Genomic DNA, 18370 nt, shown 5'->3' on the forward strand with positions numbered 1-18370 from the left:
CCATGTATTTTTGATCTATATATTGTTACATTTGTTCAATTGATGACAACCAACATGACTATTGCTTTTAGCAAATAGATTAATTTGTCGTTTGCTATTCATGAATCTGTGATATATCGTAGTATTATGCGTATGCACATGGAATGTATATATATGTGTAAAGCAGTATATAGCTGTAAATCAAACGTATTCCCGCGTTTTCAAACATTTTGAAGATTTTTTTTTTTTTTCATCTTCAAAATTTATTTTCAAAGAAAGAAAAGTTTGAAAGAAAAACAATTTCAAAAATTTATCCAACAAAATACAAAAGATCTGATAATAAATGGATACCTCAACATTGAACTTATCTTCTTTAAAAGACAAGGTTTCCTTGAAGTTAAACAAGCTGGGGGTCAATGCTTTAAAACCACAGAAAAATAAGAAAAAAGAACAAAACTCAAAGAATATTAATAAAGCTAAAAAGAACTCAGAACAAAAAAAAATTGAGAATAAAAAAACAGAGCAAAAAATTCAGGGAAAAAAAAATAACAATAAAAGTTTTGACAATAACAATAGAGGTTTTGACAATAGCTATAAACCAAGAAATTTTCAAAGCTCAAAATCAGCAAATAATGAAAAAAAATTTGGTGATAAAAATAACAAAGAATCAGCAAATGATATTCGACAGGAAAAATCAAAGAGGTCTTTCATAAGCGAGCAAATTAAAAGTTCTTTAAATATTCCTCTAAATGAATTGATGTTTCCAAAAGGTTCGGAGTGGTATAATGCTGAAATTGAATTACCTGATTACAATTCTGATAATAGTAATCCATCAAAGGAGCTCATTACCAACTTATATCTTAAAGCAAAAGAATTAACGGAAATAGACAATCAGACATACTATAATGAATTTACAAAATCATCTTCTCAAAAAAAATTCTTTGCAGATATTATGAAGAGTGGTACTCTCAATGATAAAATTTCTTCATTAACGTTGATGGTTCAAGAGTCGCCTGTTCATAATATGAAATCACTAACCACATTGATAGGCTATTGTTCTAAAAAATCGAGAAATGCTGCCGTTGAAAGTATTAATTCGTTGAAGGATTTACTAATAAACTGTCTATTGCCAAATACTAGAAAATTACAATATTTCAAAAATCAACCATTAAGTGAATCTCTTAGCAACCAACAATTGATTTTATTTTATTTTGAAGATTATTTGAAAAAAAGTTATTTTGAATTGATGGGTTTCTTTGAAAGATTATTAAACGATCCAGTTCTTTTTGTTAGAATGAACATTATTTCAACCGTATTTGATTTGTTAAAAGCTAAACCTGAACAAGAAGCCAATTTATTAAAATTGGGTATTAATAAATTAGGTGATACAGAAAAGAAAGTCTCAGCAAAGACTTCCTTTGAAATATTGAAGTTAGAACAACAACATCCTGCTATGAAACAAATTATTATTAATTCTGTTATTGATTCATTAAGCAAATCAACTACTGATTATCATACGAAATATTACTCTATTTTAACTCTTAATCAAACAATTTTGACTAATAAAGAACCGGAGTTAGCTAATTCGTTAGTGAAAATTTATTTTGCTTTATTTGAACAATTATTATACGATTATCAAAAAGAGAAAGATGTTGAAGATGAAAACAGCAAAATTCTTGGAAAAATAGACGATAATAATTCAAGACATAAAAATAGAAAGCATGTCAAAAGAGGTAAAAAGGGAGGAAAATCGGTTAAAGTTCAAGAAAAAACAGAAAATGAAATACTTGAAGAGAAAAACAGTAAATTGTTTTCAGCATTGTTGTCAGGATTAAATAGATCATTTCCATTTTGTCAGTTATCGGTTGAAATTTTTGATAAACATATTGAAACATTATATAAGATATCACATTCAGCAGTTAATTTTAACTCTACACTTCAAGCATTAGTTTTAATCTATCATATTTGTTCAACAAGGGATTTAAAACTTGACAGATATTACAAGGTGTTATATGAAACATTACTACATCCAAAGTTGGTTAATTATTCCAAACAAACACTTTATTTAAATTTATTGTATAAATCGTTAAAGAATGATAAAAACAAGTCAAGGGTGATATCATTTGTTAAAAGGATTTTGCAAGTTTGTTTCAATTGGTTAAATTATGGGGCAGTGACTGGAATGTTATTTTTATTGATGGAGTTATCCAAATCTATACCTGAAATAGAAGATATTCTTATCAATGGGTATAAAAAAGGAGAAAATAAAAAGGAGAATGGAACTGAAAATGAAAATGATGAAAAGGATAAACCAAGAGATGATATTTACGATGCATTTAAAAGAGATCCAAGGTTTTCCAATGGTGATAAAGCAGGATTATGGGAATTGAGTGAGTTTGTGAATCATTATCATCCATCTGTTAGGTTATATGCCTCATCATTTTTGAAAGGAGAAAAGCAGATGAAGCCGGAATTGAATTTGTTTACATTGAGTCATTTTCTCGATAGATTTGTTTACAAGAATCCCAAACAGAAAAGTGTTGGTAAAAGTCAATCGATTATGCAACCAATTGGTGGATTTCAATCTGGGTCATTATTGGCTAAGGAATATGTGGGTGAAAGTAATACGAAAACTGGAGAAAAACCGGCCAATATTGAAAATTGGCTAGTTAAAAAAATTGAAGAGATTAAACCAGATGAAAAGTTCTTTTATGAGTATTTTAAGATTAAACAAGCTGCAGAACCAGTTAAAAATGGTAAAAAAAAGAAAAAGGAGGAAGATGATGAAGATGATGAAGATAAAAAGGAAGAAGTTGATGAGGATGGTTTGAATGATGGCGATGTTTGGAAAGCATTGGTTTCATCGCATCCAGATATCGACGGAGATGGTGTAAGTGATTTTGATGATTTTGATGACTTTGACGACTTTGATGAAAAAGATTTTATTTCAGATGGTGATGCAGAAGAGGGTGAAAATATCGAAGAAGAAGAGTCTGAAAATGAAAGTGAAAGTGAAGATGAAGAACATAAGTTTAAGACATCACACTTGAAAACCATTGGGTTTGATGAATTTGAAACTTCTGAAAAAAAAGAAGATGACAGTCAAGAAGAAGAAGAAGAAGAAGAAGAAGAAAAAGAAGAAGAAGATGATGATGATGATGATGATGATGATGAAGATGATAATGAATATGGCAGTCAAGAAGATGGCAATGAAGATGATGAGAGTGATTTCGAAGAATTTGAAAAGGGATTCATGGAAATAGATTCAGAAGATGAAGTATCTACAGATTACTCCGACTTTGAGGATCAAGAAGAAGAAAAAGAAGCACTAGCTAGAGCAGTGAGCCAAAAAAAGAGAAGTCTTGGTGACAAAAAGTCTAAAGAAGCAAATGAACGAAAAAGCAAGAAAAGAAAGATCAAAGACCTTCCCATATTTGCTTCTGCAGACGATTACGCTGAATACTTGCAATCGGATGACGAATAGGCAGGGCTTTGTTTATACTTGTTTGTATGAAATAAATTACAAAATTAGACAGCAGAGGCAGCATGAGCAGCACGTGCGGTTCGGCCGTTTTGACTGCGACAACGGAGACCACAGGGGCGGGTCAGAGCCTGAGATGGCTCGATCGGGAATGGAATTTGCTAGAACGGCATGAGAAATTTTTTGGTTTCTCTTTCTAAAAGGCGGTTTGGGAGGGAGGAAGCGCGGGGGGTCGAAGATAAATGAGTGTTTATTGTGTTTCGACAGGGAGTATGACAGAATTGTTTGTCAGCACACCGTTTATCACCTGAGCAACCCTGTGTAACTAGGATCCCAGACCGAGTTTTACAGTTTATCGATTGCCACATACAATTTCTTAACACATCTAGTCTGTAATGAAAAGGAGATTATAAATTTATTGGTGTAGAAAATACTTTGTATACTTTGTATCTTATTTATACTATTACTCTGTATTGATTAATATTTAACAAATTAATTTAATCCACTGTTTATTTTCTAATTATTTTTGTCATCAACCAATAGAAGTTATATCATAGCATATTATATTATAGGAAATGTCGTTAAAGCGTATTAATAAGGAATTAACTGACATAGGAAGGTATGTGTCAAGTGTAGTATTGATGAATTGTTAGATTATCTAGCAATAAGAAGTAATAAGGAAAAAGAAGAGATAAAATCATGAGTGCGAGTGAGCGAGCGAGCGAATGAAAGAATTAAATACTAATTTGTTTCTGTTTTTGTTTTTGTTTTTGTTTTTGTTAACTATAGAGATCCACCCTCATCATGTTCTGCTGGACCAGTTGGAGACGATTTATATCATTGGCAAGCATCAATTTTAGGGCCAGTTGATTCACCATATGCTGGAGGAGTATTTTTCTTATCGATTCATTTTCCAACTGATTATCCATTCAAACCACCAAAGATCCAATTTACGACAAAGATTTACCATCCCAATATTAATTCAAATGGTAATATTTGTTTAGATATTTTAAAAGACCAATGGTCACCAGCGTTGACAATTTCCAAAGTTTTGTTGTCGATTTGTTCGTTGTTGACTGATGCTAATCCAGACGATCCATTAGTTCCAGAAATTGCACATTTGTATAAATCTGATAGATCTAAATATGAGGCTACAGCTAAAGAATGGACCAAGAAATATGCTACATAAACTAGATAGGGTTAAATAATAATATCGTTATGATAATTCGTATAATTAAAATAATAATTTAATTAATATCTTTTTTTTTCCAAATCATTAAAATCATTATCACATTGTGATTAATGTAGATTGTTTTTGTTTTTTTTGTTTTTTTTCCGTTAATGATTGATTATTGTAGATATTTGACAATGGTTAATGGCTGGTGATTTTTCAACTGAAGTCTGTCGCTTGTTGTTTGCCGTCTGACAATTGGTAATTGATAATTGTAAATTAATATCAGTAGGTGAACATGGGATAATTAGAATATTGTATTAAATTGTAGTTATATATAAATATGGGTGTGTATGTATCTATATAAATGGATAAATGTATTTGTTTTTATAACTATTTATGGCCATAATTAGAGATGAAGAGTAGTTCTCATTTTTTTGTGTTCTCATACAAATTGAATTTCTTAAAATCATATCTATAAAAAAAGGACAGAAAATCAACATAACATGAAGTGTCACGTGGGATATGTAGCAATAATACAGTGTTGGCAAGAAGCAGGAAAAAAGAAAACACAAAAAAAAAGGAAAAAGAAAAAGGAGGAAAAAAAAAGAAAAATAGAGAGAGAAATACGATATGAGAGAACCATAAATAAAACAAACATGTATTCGTACTATATTTATATATAATTTGCGGATATTCTTGACAATAGGTAAAAGCGCGAGATGTTGTTATCGGAAGAAGATGTTCAAAAGAGGTAACGCATAGTGTGCATAGCAATAGACCAGCAAGAAATCCACAACAGCGGCTCAGCAGAAGTGGTTGAAAAAAGATAGGAGAGTAATAATAACCTAGTACTGGGGAATAAATGGACACGTGCATTTTCATATTATCAGCAATAGGAGAAAGTTTATCTTTAATTAAAAAGTTAATGGGAATGAACATACAGAATCAAGAATTTGGGTGAAAAACGAAAAAAAAAGGGAAGGTCATTAGTAATAATAAGAATCGGAAAGAAACAATGATAATTTTGTGGATTGCAGAATTTGTTGATAAATTCAATTGTTAACAAGTGGATATTGATAATCAAAATAATTGAAAACAAAAGAAAATAGGAATAAAACAGTAGTAAAATAATAATAAAGATAATAAACGGAGTCTGAAAAGAAAGACTGCAAATAAAATGGTATTAAATAATAAGTAAATACAAGCACCCGATAATACTTTAATCATACCTTAATACTTGAGTAGTTTAAATCTCTGATGCAGCAATTATAAATCTAAATTATGTAGAGGGAGCTTTTTAAGATTTATTTTCAATTACGAATTTTTTATATGGGGCATTTAAAAACAAAATAAAACAAAAATGCAAAAAATGACAAATGTTTAAAAGTTGTGAAAAGTGTAAAAAGTGTAAAAAGTGTAAAACCAGAAAAAGTATAAAAAGTGGATAAAGCACATGAAAGGAATCCAAAACAAATGATATAGTTAGAGGTTAGTGTGGGAGATTGAGGGAGGCAGCGAATGGTGGGCCAGAAAAACAAGATAGAAAAAGATAAGTAAAAGAATTGGATCACTATGTGGTTTCCAAGAGCAGGCAATTAAACAAACCAGATTGTACAAGCGATTGGGAATTGGGAAGACTGTGGAAGATTGCCAGAGACTGGGATTGGAACAATAAGCCGTTGTCGGTGTATTTTGTGACAAGAGTGCAGCATCCGCAACAATAGAACAGAAACGATCGCAGTCTATTCGGAAGCACTGTCACCATGAATTGCCAATTGGAGATACATAGAGATACAATTGGAAATACAGCTGGGGCAGCCCTAGAGCGTTTCGGGTGGCGCAAAGAACAGCGGTGGCATTGGTTGTTGCTGTTCTTGTTTGTGGCGAACACCCAGCAGATATTGCCAAAAAGAGCACAGAAACACCGCCATTGCCGCTTTGGGCTATTGTGTGCTCCCTGTTGATGCCCACACAACAGCAGACAATGTTCGAGAGATGGTCTGTGAATGATTTATTGCTTTTCTCTTCCCTTTGCTTTGATCAAGCAATTTGCTCAGAAATTGGCAACCTGGCTGGGATCTAAGCTTGACACTGAATTTTTGCAAAAGAGAAGAACGAGCATATAAACACGCTAAGTTCTTTATTCAGCACCGAGATAATGATGAGCAGGTGTGTTCATTTGGAGCTGCGCAGCCTTTTGTTTGCAACAATCCACAAAGTCGAGTGGGCCAGTGACAAACCTTCCGGGTGGGAGCCGGGCAACCGTGCAACACTGCAGCGTGAACAGCGTCGGTGCTCGCCTGGAAACGCCGATGCATGCCTGTATCTACATGTGTGCACAGCTACACGCTTGCCAAGACGCAGTTGCAAGCAAAAGTCGTGACGCAACCTCTTTTGACCTGATCATTGCGTGGAACCAGGCCCAGGGATCCAATGGCTTTACGAATCTCTTTCCGGTTTAGCTTCGCGCTGCTTTTTGCAATAAAAAACCGCTTCTTTTTCCTTCAACAATTCCTTACCCTTTTTTTCCAATTTTCTGCGCTTTATAAAAGAATACTTTTCATTTAATCGAATAATTTCACTCTATTTTAACTATCGTCCAAAGAAATTAATCTTCAAAAGACATCCAAATTTTAGCTTGATATCCAAATAACTCTATAACTCTATAGCTAGGCAGCTCAGCAACTCAGAGACTCAAAAAAAAAGCAAAAAAGCAAAAAAAAACATAAAACAAAACAAAAGAATATTCACAATAACATAACCATCAACCAAAGTAAAAAGATTAAACCCATCTCAACAAAATCAACCCAATACTCATATTGTTTTAAAGAATACAATCTCTTTCAACAACAGTCTCCATATATTCTACTCGCTTCCTAATTTAATTTACATTGGATTTACATTGGATTTACATTGGATTTAAATTTAATTCAAATTCAGTTTAAATTCAGTTCAAATACATCTTCATTTTCCAAATTCTATTTCTTTTCACTCGATTCACTAAATTTATCTTCAATTTAATCATTACTTTCAACCTAATCTCCTGCTAAAACTTAGCTAAAGTTCCAACTTTTAACTTATACCATTCCAATTTCTCTCTTACTATTTTTCTATCCTTCTCTTTTACCACTTAGTATTCCACAAGTGTGTTTGAGAAAATATTGATTTAATAAAATAACTAAAAAAAAATATAAAGGATATATTAAAACAGGCCCTCTATATTATATTCCTAGTATATTAGTAAATCATAATCCTTCATTTTATCTTTTTCAATCTGCTAATCCTTTATTATTTAATATTTATTATTTTACTAATTGTTATTTAATATTTATTATTTAAAAGTTATTATTTTAATCATTAATTGTCTCTATATTTCATCTCAACAAAATTTTATTAAAATTTTAATAAAATTTTGTTCAATTTAATTAAATTAATTTCAAATTTACTAAAAATTAAAATTTTTTATCCTTAGTCAAATAAAAAGAATCTCATTAAACTCATAACTTATTTCCTTTTTATTCCTTCTTTCTCCATTTTATATTTCATTCACTTCACTTTATTTTAATTTATTTTAATTTATTTTATCTCATTTTTATTTTATATTATATACATATCATTCATAATCATAATCATAATATTCTCTCTAATATCCTACTAATCAATACCAACACTAATGAACCAAATTGATGATTTTGGTTACAGTTTTGCTGATGCTGAAAAACTGCTTGAACATCTCAACAATAACAATAATAATAATAATTTAAACAATCTCAATAATATCAATACCATCAACAATATCAACAATATCACAAACATCAACAACATAAACCCAAATAGCAACTCATCTTCCACAAACAAAAATAATAGTCTAGTCTCAGAATCTTCCTCTCTTACTCCCTCTGACTTTGACGATTATTCCTTGTCTTACAAATCTTCCATCTCTTCTGACAATATCAATCAATGGTCAAACTCTGACATCCTCAAAAATAACTACACTACCTCTGCCAACAACAATCTTCCCAATCTCAATCTCAATAACCTCAATCTTAACGCCATCACCTCTCTCAACGCCATCGACTTTAACTCCCTAAATAACTTCAACATCTCCCAAATGAATAACAACAACCTACTCAACCCAAATGATAAAAACAACAACATCATCAACAACAACAACAACATCAACATCAACAACATCAACAACAACAACAATAACATCGAGCAAAATAAAAACCACTTTAACGACTTTTTAAATCTCGATTACGATATCAACTTAAACGCCCTCTCCAATGATTTCGATTTAAACGCTGCAACTCCTCCTCCAATGCTCAATCACAATAACTTAATCAACAACACTTCAAACAACATTAACACTATCTCAAATATTGCTGCTCTCAATAACAATATTCACCACTCTACTGATATCAACATCAATGATCTTACGTTTTTCAATAACAACCACAATAACAACCTAAATTCCAACTTATTCATGGCTTCTCCTTCTTCTATCAGCAGCATCATATCTCCCAAATCAAATCCTCTGCAATTTCCAACAAACATTGATATTCCTCCCTCCTCAAATATCATTAATTTTAACAACAACAATACCTCTCCCCTAATGAACAACTTGCCAGTTAAACAAGAAATCTCTCAACAATCAAACACTAACAACATTATTTCTGACTCTTTATCATCTCCTGAAAATCTAAATTCCCTCTTGAATAATAACCTATCTTCTTTAAGCATTCTGAACAATGAAAATGATAATAATAATAACAATAATAACAATAATAATAGTGATGATAATAGTAATAATAGTAATAATAAAAATAATAATAATAATAATAGTGAAAACAGCTCAACTCCAACTTTAATCAACAACGATATTTCTCAGGAAACTTTGAATAACAATAACGTTAACGCTGCTAACAACGTTAACAACCTCTCCAATTCCCCCAGCTCTATTAGCAGCATTAAATCTGACCAAATCAGAAATGACAAGTCAATCAATTCAGATCAAAATAAATCAGCAACGGGCAAGGTAACTAAACCTAAAAAGGATAGATCGTCTCACAATATGATTGAAAAAAAATACAGAACAAATATCAATGCAAAAATTATTGCCTTGAGAGATGCTGTCCCTGCTTTAAGAGTTACTGCTCTTGGTGCTGACGAAGTAACCTTAGCTGAATTGGATGGTTTAACTCCCGCTAATAAGCTAAACAAAGCATCCGTCTTAACCAAAGCAACTGAATATATCAAACACTTGGAAAGAAAAAATAAAATGCTAACTAATGAAAATATGAACCTAAGACACTTTATCTCCAATGGCACTGTAATACAAACTCTACCGCCAAATCACTCAACTGTTCAACCTCCTCATCAACAAATGTTTTTCCACTCTCAAAACAACAACCAAATTCCAATACAACAAATCCATATTCCCTCACCCCCAATCATTATTGCTCAAAGTCAACCAAACCAAACCCAACAAATCAATCAATCAATCAATAATAATCCAAATAACCCTAATAACAACATGCAAAACACCATGCAAAATAACATTCAAAACAACATACAAAACAACATACAAAGTAACATGCAAAATAACAGTCCTATCATGAGTAACTCTGGTCAAACGACTCCAAATAGCTATATGATATCAAATAACAATATTAATCTAAGTAATCTTCCAAACAAATTACTTATGGGCGGTATGGCCACTGTTATTGGTGGAGGATTGTTTAATAATGATGGCAATGACTTTAGAGGACTTGGTGCATTCCCAATTATTAATACCCCTCTTTTTGCTAAATTTTTTAGCATGCTTAAATTTTTTATGATTGGTTACTCATTTTTCATTATTCTCTTACCATATGTCGAGAAATTTTTAAATAACGATGATAAAGATGAAAAATCTCTAAAGCAAGTCGAAGCTCAATCCAACTTATCAGTTGTTGATTCGAAAGCTTATATCCAAGACTTACATGTTTGGATCGACGCATTGAGAGATTTCATCACTTGCAACATTTTAAAAATTGAACCAATGGTTGAAGATGAAGCTGAAATTTTGAAATTGCTAAACCAGTTGGATAACCTTTTCCTTAATTCCTTATCAACTCCATCCACCGAAAACTCAATTGAATCAAATTTAATTTTGATTTATTTCAAATTATTAAATTGTAATAAATACAAAAATTTGAGAGTTTGCTTATATCAAATCCTACTTGGAAAGGTTATTTTTATCCAGTATCCATTTTTAAGTCAATTTTTAGGAATTAATTTTAATATTAAACAAAATTTAAAAATCATTGAAAAGAAATTTTTAAATAAAAAGACTACTAATAATGATATCAAACCATTGTTAAAGGAATTACCGTTTTTAGTCAAATCAAAGACATTATTTCAAAGACTATTTAATAACTATCACAAATTGGATATTAATACCAATTGCTGTAATGGAATTCATGATGATAGCTTTGAAATTGTTGCTAAAGACAGCATAATTAAAAGCGATCTAATATTGTTTGTTAGAGGAATTCGCGCAAACGAAGTGTTAAGAGAAATACTCATAGAGTATTTATCTAGCAAATTTGGAGAAGAACATGCTGAGTATGATAGTGATGATGAAAACGAGGAGCCAATTAAGTTGGAAGATATAATACAACGAGTTGAATTTATCGATGAGTTGGCACCTGAAAAGAGTATTGTGAGTCTTCGAATTAAATTATTTAAATCCAGTTTAAATACAGATTACACTCAAGAAATCATGTCATTAATTCAAAATGAACTCTGTGAAATGAAGAATAGTGTTGAATTAAATGACAATAAAGGTTGTTTTAAACAGATTGGAAATTTTAGTAAACATGAAAAAAATTTGAAGTTTGAAATGAGAAATTTTGATAATACGATGACAGAATCCGATATGGAAGAAATATTTGAAGAAGATGAAGATATATATTTTGATAATGATAATGATAATAATAATGATGATGATGATGATGACGATAATAATGGAAATTCTATTATATTGAACAAGTTTTGCAATGGTTTAAATAATTTTAATTTCAAGAATAGTGAGAAAATGATTTCATCAGATATTTTAATTTCACTAACATCATCATTGATAATAAAATTTTCTAAAGAGAAACAAATTGAAGAAGCCATTGAATTGATAAAGTATTTATTAGAGCATATTTATAATTCTAAAAAAGATGTAAGAAACGGCCATGAATATAATAATAATAATGAATATAATGAATATAATTTTTCACTACTTTCATTTGTTTCAATAGTTATTGCATTGGAAAAGATTTCTGAAGCTCAAGATAACGATGATAGTTTAAGTGCAGCAAATTATTTTGCATTGGAAGATTTGATTGGGTCACTTAGAATGTGCATTGGAAATAATAATGATAGATATAATAATGATATCGGAGAATTACAGTTGTCGATTAAGACCGAGATATGTGAGGAATTAGTAAACCTAGGAAAAAAATTCAGTGGTATAGATTTGAGTGTTGAAGCCTTTTGAAATCTATTAATAATATAATGTTTTTTTTTTGTTTAATTAACTTTGTGATCATTACATTATTTTTTATTACTTTTTTTAATCATTTTTTTTTTTGTTTATTATTGTTACTCCTTATTTTTTTTGATCTCAAAATTTAATTTTTCAAAAGAATTTGTTAAGATGTTACGATACTATCCCTAGTTTTGTCTATTTTTTTTATAATTTTTATAATTCTTTTTAAAATTTTAAAATTTTTTAAATTACATTGATTCTGAACTGTTTTTTTTATTTGTTTTTTATTTATTTATTTTCATTATATTTTCATTTTTTTGTCATTTTATTTATTTATAAAAAGATTTTTAAATAATTTTAGCAATTATATATTACTACTACTATAAAAATTTTAATATTCATATACATTAATAAATTGTTCTATAAGATGTGTTCTGTAGTATATACTCTTAGGGTTTTCTATTCTCATATTGTTCTATTCTGAGAGATGAAAGTGCAAAGGGCGGAAGGTTGATTGATGATCATGGAAAGGGGCTGCGAAAACCAGCAGCACGGGTCGCGTCGGCAGGACTCAGAAGCAAGGGTGTCGACGCGGTGGGTGTTGCCGCATTTGGCACCCACCTTGCTTAACAGGAACATGCAATCAAGGTGCGCTGCTGTTCACTGCAGCCGAGATCAGCCAAGCATTGCTAGCACGGTGAGCAGAACGAAGGATGATCAAGACCAGACTTATACCTGTCTTAACGGGTCCTCTTTGTTTGTTAAAGTGGTAGCGAGCGATGGGAAGTTGTTGTTGGTCAGGGATTGAGAGTGTTTGAAGTTGAACACTGGAGCCTATCAGCGACAATCAGCGAGAGACTAGAACCGAGAAGATTAGCAGCGAAGCTCACTGACAGAGAAGACGGTTGGTGGAAAAGTCAAAACGGTTTCAACCTCATACAACATTGAAAACAAGATAATCGTTTTTAAAACAGGAGCAAAATGGAGAAGGGAAGGGAAAGCATGTGAGCAAAAAGATGGTAAAGGGAGAGGATTAGTCCTGGTGGTATTGTTTGGTTTGGATGTGTGGGCAGAAGACCTGGAGATGGGACTGCGAGTATAGATTGCTAGTGGTGATGAATATGAAACACAATCAGCGAGCAGGACGAGTAGCACGAGTTGGATGAAGCTCCTAATTGGTACGCAGAGAAGCGGTGCAGCATAGCTGGGAGGAAAATACAGAAAGGTGGAAAAATCGAGATGAGCATAACCCAACTAAGACAAGAGAGTGACCGATTGGGACAACAGATCGGCTTACAAGAGTCGAGCGGAGCTTGAGACGAAAAAGCAGACTCTGCCCAGCGAGCGCGAAACCCGATTGAGCTGCGTGCGGACGGGGCCTTGCAGCGGAGAGCGGCCAGGTCTGCCGGGTAGCAGAGGTTTGCGGTGCCTTGGACGCGTAGCCAGATGGCGATTGGCAGGCCAGGCAGGGCGTAAGTCCGGAGAGCACGGGTGTGAGGCCGACGAAGGCAGCAGACAGCGGTGTGCGCAGGCAACACTCGGCGTGCTGCGGCGCACTGGGTTATTAATAGCAGAACGAGCCCAACGGGAAGCGGAGGGGGCCCGCGGAGGAGGCCGCGCCCGGCCGGCGTGCGCACGGGAGGTCGGGCGCGAGGCCCGTGGTGCTTGTGGTGCTCGCGGAACAGATATATACCCTCCATACCCTCCACTTGCTCTCTTCTGAGTCGCAACCACAGCTCGTCCCTCTCAGACTCCATCATCTCAGCGTTTGCATCGGCTTCTGCTTCCACCCTTGTCTTCTCTGCTCCTGCTTTCAGATCTTCTTCAACTCACTTCTCTCCTTCCTTCCTGCTTCCAGCTCTTTCATGATCAATCAGATTTTCTCTAATTAACCACCTCTTGTCTCCTAATAACTAACTTTTATACACTCTTTTAATCTACAAAAGCTTTTTATTATCCTCCTCTCTTCTGCTCCAACCCAAGGAACTCACTCTTTTATACTCCTTCATCTCTCTTGCAATCTAAAACCCTCTACTCTCGTTAATCTCCCACCAATTTCTCGTCATTATATTGCCCAATCCACTCCTTAATTAAAATTTTCACTCTCCCTTAACCCTTCGCCATTTACCAACTACAGCCCACTCAATAGATACCTTTATCTCTACAGCTCTATATTTCTACAATACTTTACTTTCACTACTCTACTCTCATCGTTTTCCTCTAGTTTTGTTCTTAATTCGTGCCCCTGTTTTTTACCCTCTTCTCTCTAACATCCCCAATACTCTCCTTTAATGTCTACTCTCACACAATCTCAGCCACAAGCTCATCTCTTTCCTCCAGAGGTCTACAGCCCTCTCTCAACCACCTCCCTCGATATCCACGACACCATCAACACAACTACAACCACCCCTGATATCTCTGCCCTATCCTCTTCTAATAACGTAAACAACATCCAAAGCAAAATCCAAAATCTAGACCTCGTCAACAACAAATTGTCCACCTCAACTTCTCCCAATTCATCCGTCGACAACACTTCTCTTTCCTCCAACACCAATGACTCCTCCAAGAAAAGCAACCTTCCCATGATCGTCGATATCTCTGTGTCCGATGATGGAAGACAGGTCTTTCAAGTCCATGAAACCTCTGTTTCCGTTAGAAAAGTCATGCCAACCTCTAACTTTCCCCAAGACGAATCAGAAAACGACCATATCATCAACTCCTCCATCTCAAACAACCTATCCGACCTAAACGATACCAACAACTCCCTCAACAACAACGAAGAAACTGACAACGAAGTATCCTCGCCAGATATCGACTACTCAAGGAAAAGACCCTTTGAAGAAATGAACCTATTGTCTTCCAACAACCTACTCAATTTCAATCCTTCTTCCTACAACAACAACAACAACTCAAATTTTAACAGCTTGAATAACATCAACATCAACAATTTCAACAACTTGAACAATCTAAACTCTCTTAACAACATGAACATGAACATGAACATGAACATGAATATGAACATCAGCAACATCAACAACTTGCCAATTCACGCTCCTATTCCCGTTCAATCCTCCTTCTTAACCAATAAACACTTTAAATGCAATCCATCCTCACAAATCTCCTCTACTTCTGCCAACATTCAAAATCAACAACAACAACAACAACAACAACAACAACAACAGCAACAATCATACTCCCTACAAGGTATCTCAACCTTTGTCCCCAAAATCGCCACTTCAACCAGATTAAGAAACATCGACGACGATGAAACTGAAGTCTGGGGCCCAGATGTAGAATCCGCCTTTGAAGAAGCCCTCAAAATCATCCCCAAAAATGGCCTCAGCAAAATCAAAGTCAGCGGAAGATCTTGTGGTAGAAACGAATTGATCTCAGACTACATTCTCCAAAAAACAAGAAAAATTAGAACAAGAAAACAAGTCTCTTCCCACATTCAAGTCATTAAAAATTTGAAAAAAAACTCAAAACTAATTGATCTCATCAACAACGGTCCCCAAGACCCAGAATCCCTCAAAAAATTTGAAGAAGTCTTTTCCGAAATAACATTTCAAAAATCCATAGGTGAAAACAGAATGATCCAAAACCAATCCTCAATTCACTACAGAAAATCTCCAAGAAGAAGAATCTCAGGTAACAACTCAAAGGACGTCTGTGAAGTCCTACTAAAAGACTTCAGAATGAACTTTCTCCAATTCGACGAACCCTCTCAATCTCACACCTACTCAAACCTCAAATCTAAAGAATTCGACACTCCCCTAAAAATTAAATCAAACGCAAACATCTCCTCAAGATTCCCAGGTTTATTCGACCTAACAAACAATAATGTCCCAGTTATACATGGTATGGTTAAAGTCGTTTTGCCAAAAAACAAAGACACCACTTCCACCATCTCCACTACTTCTACTACTTCCACTACCTCAAATAACAACAATAACGTCAATTCAAATAGCTCCTCCGAAAATAACAGCACTGACTCCAACAATAACGCTGTTGAAGATTTCTTGTCCGGCGGTAAATACGAAACTAACCTCAGTCTTGAATTAAAAGGCCTCTCTGTCAACGAAACAAACTGGTCTGTTTTAACTGTCATCTACTCCTTTGGCCACGAAGTCGTAAGACTAACTGACGCTGTTGAAGTCAAAAACAGCAAACTCGTTAATGGCGTTAAAAATGCTGTCTTGGGTCTCAAATTTGCTCCAGAATTTTGGTCTGCCTTCTTCGGTAGCGTTGACAAAAACAACGTCCAATCTGTTGACGAAGACGCTTTGGATAAACAAAAAGACGTTGCAACTAGAGCCATCACCATAAAACAAATTCTTTTCAAAAATGACCTAGAATTTCCAAATGGAAGCAACATTTTAAGAAAAAATATTAGAACCGTCCTATTATGGGAATTCTCAAGAGTCACCAATTCAGACGACGCTTTAACCGTTATAAGAAGAATCCACTTGCCAAATCACCATCTCGGTAACCCAGTCATGAACTCAGGTTTACCTTCTTTCCAACCAGATTTAATAAGTAAATATCAACAATCTCCACTAGATATCAACAACGTTACAAACACAACTTGCTTTTCTCCTGGCTCGGTTTCCCCAATCGCAGACATGAACCCCTCTGCTTTCAGTAATTTTATTGCAACTAACGAACAATCAAACAAATTTAATAACTCAAACTTTGCAAAATTTCAATCAATGGGTGAAATATACAACACCAACACTAACAACAATAGCTCAAATCCTAATTCAAACCCTAACCCTAACCACAATTCAAATCCTAACAATACCTCCTCAAACAATAGTGTTTCTCCCTTACCTTATGCTTTCAAAGCAAACCTAATGAGACCAAATATGGTGGTTCCAAATCCAAACCCAGCTTTCCTTAACCCAGCTACTGGCATGAAACCTCTACAAAGAAGAATGTTTTCTGAACCAGCCATATCCTCGAATACCCAATTTGATTACCCAAATAATTTTGCAGCCGTTAATGATTTGAGCTTTAATCTAAATAATGATGATATTACTTTATTTAATGCAGCAAACTTGGCTTCCAGTAATCCTTTGATAGGTTTACAATCAACCTCTCCAATACCTTCTGCTAACTCAACAACTTCTACCAATAGCTTTTCCTCCGTATTCTCAAATACTTCTAATAATTCAATATTATCAACTGCAACAATGAATCCAGCTCTAATGATGTCTCCAGCTTTAAACAATGGTTTACCTAACGAGTCTCTTACAAAACAGAATATTTTTAAACAAGAAGAAGATTTTCCAAACATATGGTAATCAAAAAAAATAAAAAAAAAAATAAAAAAATATAAAAAAATAAAAATTAAAAATTTTATTATTCTGTAGTCCATTGTTTAGGGTCCTGTTGTAGACTCCTAATTTAGCATTTGCTGTTTCAATTCTTGTTGTTGTTTTATTTGTTTATATTTATTTATTAGTTTAAATTTGTATTAGTTGTTGGTACTGGTATTGAAAAATTCTAATAAAAAGAATTTATCTTTTTGTTTTAGAATGATCTATGCCTTTTAATTTCTTTCATGTTCTAAATAAATTTCAATTCCCATTTCATCATTTAGATCTCTTATTTTTGAGACTCATCATTAATAATTCCTTTCCCTTTTACCAAATACATCTCAAAATAATCCTTTCTATTATTTTTTTTTCACAACTCCATATTTTGATTACCTTTGTTATTTTGTTTATGTCATTATACATTACTCATAATTCATATCTACTTTTTATATATTGTGTTTCTTTTTATACATACACTCTTTTAATATCTTTTTTGTCTTTGTTTAATTTAATTTTTTTTCTTCTTTGGTTTGTCATCTGTTGATATAATAATAAGAACAAACCATTAAACATTTCACTTCACTTCCTTTTTTGGGCCATTTATTTTATAATTATTTTTTTTTATATATATATTTAATATTTTTCATATTTACTTCTTTTTCTTGTTTTAAGATTTATATTATTATTTTTTGAATTTTCATTATTTTAACAGATAATGAATTTAAGTTTTTGATTAATATTATTTGTTTTGTTTTGTTTGAATTTTTTTTTTCAAATTTTTTTTTATAATTATTTTTTTGGTTTTTATAAATATTTTCAAATTTTGTTAGTTTTAGTTATTTAATCTCAAAAAATAAGTTTTAAAAGTAAAACTCCATCAACGTAAAAGAAATCTA

General features: G+C 33.0%; 7 protein-coding genes across 7 annotated transcripts; 5 read left to right on the forward strand and 2 right to left on the reverse strand.

The window, feature by feature from the left end:
• The first annotated feature begins 275 nt into the window (after window positions 1–275).
• On the forward strand, window positions 276–3565 carry MAK21 (RNA-binding ribosome biosynthesis protein MAK21). The gene has a single exon (XM_020192832.1). The coding sequence runs from the start codon at window positions 323–325 to the stop codon at window positions 3461–3463; it is 3141 nt and encodes a 1046-aa protein (XP_020048762.1). The 5' UTR covers window positions 276–322; the 3' UTR covers window positions 3464–3565.
• Window positions 3529–3866, reverse strand: ASCRUDRAFT_135153 (uncharacterized protein). Its single transcript, XM_020189085.1, has one exon. It carries the CDS (start codon window positions 3826–3828, stop codon window positions 3622–3624), a length of 207 nt encoding a protein of 68 aa, XP_020048763.1. The 5' UTR covers window positions 3829–3866; the 3' UTR covers window positions 3529–3621.
• Window positions 3867–4035: 169 nt separating this feature from the next.
• Window positions 4036–4649, forward strand: ASCRUDRAFT_32146 (ubiquitin-conjugating enzyme E2 4; the record flags this gene model as incomplete). Its single annotated transcript, XM_020190333.1, has 2 exons — window positions 4036–4079; window positions 4250–4649. 2 exons carry the CDS (start codon window positions 4036–4038, stop codon window positions 4647–4649), a joined length of 444 nt encoding a protein of 147 aa, XP_020048764.1.
• Window positions 4650–6130: 1481 nt separating this feature from the next.
• ASCRUDRAFT_74827 (uncharacterized protein) lies at window positions 6131–6492 on the reverse strand. The gene has a single exon (XM_020192833.1). It carries the CDS (start codon window positions 6397–6399, stop codon window positions 6205–6207), a length of 195 nt encoding a protein of 64 aa, XP_020048765.1. The 5' UTR covers window positions 6400–6492; the 3' UTR covers window positions 6131–6204.
• A 1589-nt stretch (window positions 6493–8081) lies between these two features.
• On the forward strand, window positions 8082–12331 carry ASCRUDRAFT_74828 (uncharacterized protein). Its single transcript, XM_020192834.1, has one exon. It carries the CDS (start codon window positions 8308–8310, stop codon window positions 12163–12165), a length of 3858 nt encoding a protein of 1285 aa, XP_020048766.1. The 5' UTR covers window positions 8082–8307; the 3' UTR covers window positions 12166–12331.
• A 2839-nt stretch (window positions 12332–15170) lies between these two features.
• TEC1 (Tec1p) lies at window positions 15171–16685 on the forward strand (the record flags this gene model as incomplete). Its single annotated transcript, XM_020190365.1, has 1 exon — window positions 15171–16685. A coding segment is annotated over one exon (1515 nt), but the record flags the coding sequence as incomplete, so codon positions are not given.
• Window positions 16686–17486: 801 nt separating this feature from the next.
• ASCRUDRAFT_135246 (uncharacterized protein) lies at window positions 17487–18083 on the forward strand. The gene has a single exon (XM_020189088.1). It carries the CDS (start codon window positions 17701–17703, stop codon window positions 18016–18018), a length of 318 nt encoding a protein of 105 aa, XP_020048768.1. The 5' UTR covers window positions 17487–17700; the 3' UTR covers window positions 18019–18083.
• The last annotated feature ends 287 nt before the right edge of the window (window positions 18084–18370 follow it).

The sequence above is a fragment of the Ascoidea rubescens genome (assembly GCF_001661345.1).
Source record: "Ascoidea rubescens DSM 1968 unplaced genomic scaffold ASCRUscaffold_3, whole genome shotgun sequence".
Classification (NCBI taxonomy): Eukaryota; Fungi; Ascomycota; class Saccharomycetes; order Ascoideales; family Ascoideaceae; genus Ascoidea; species Ascoidea rubescens.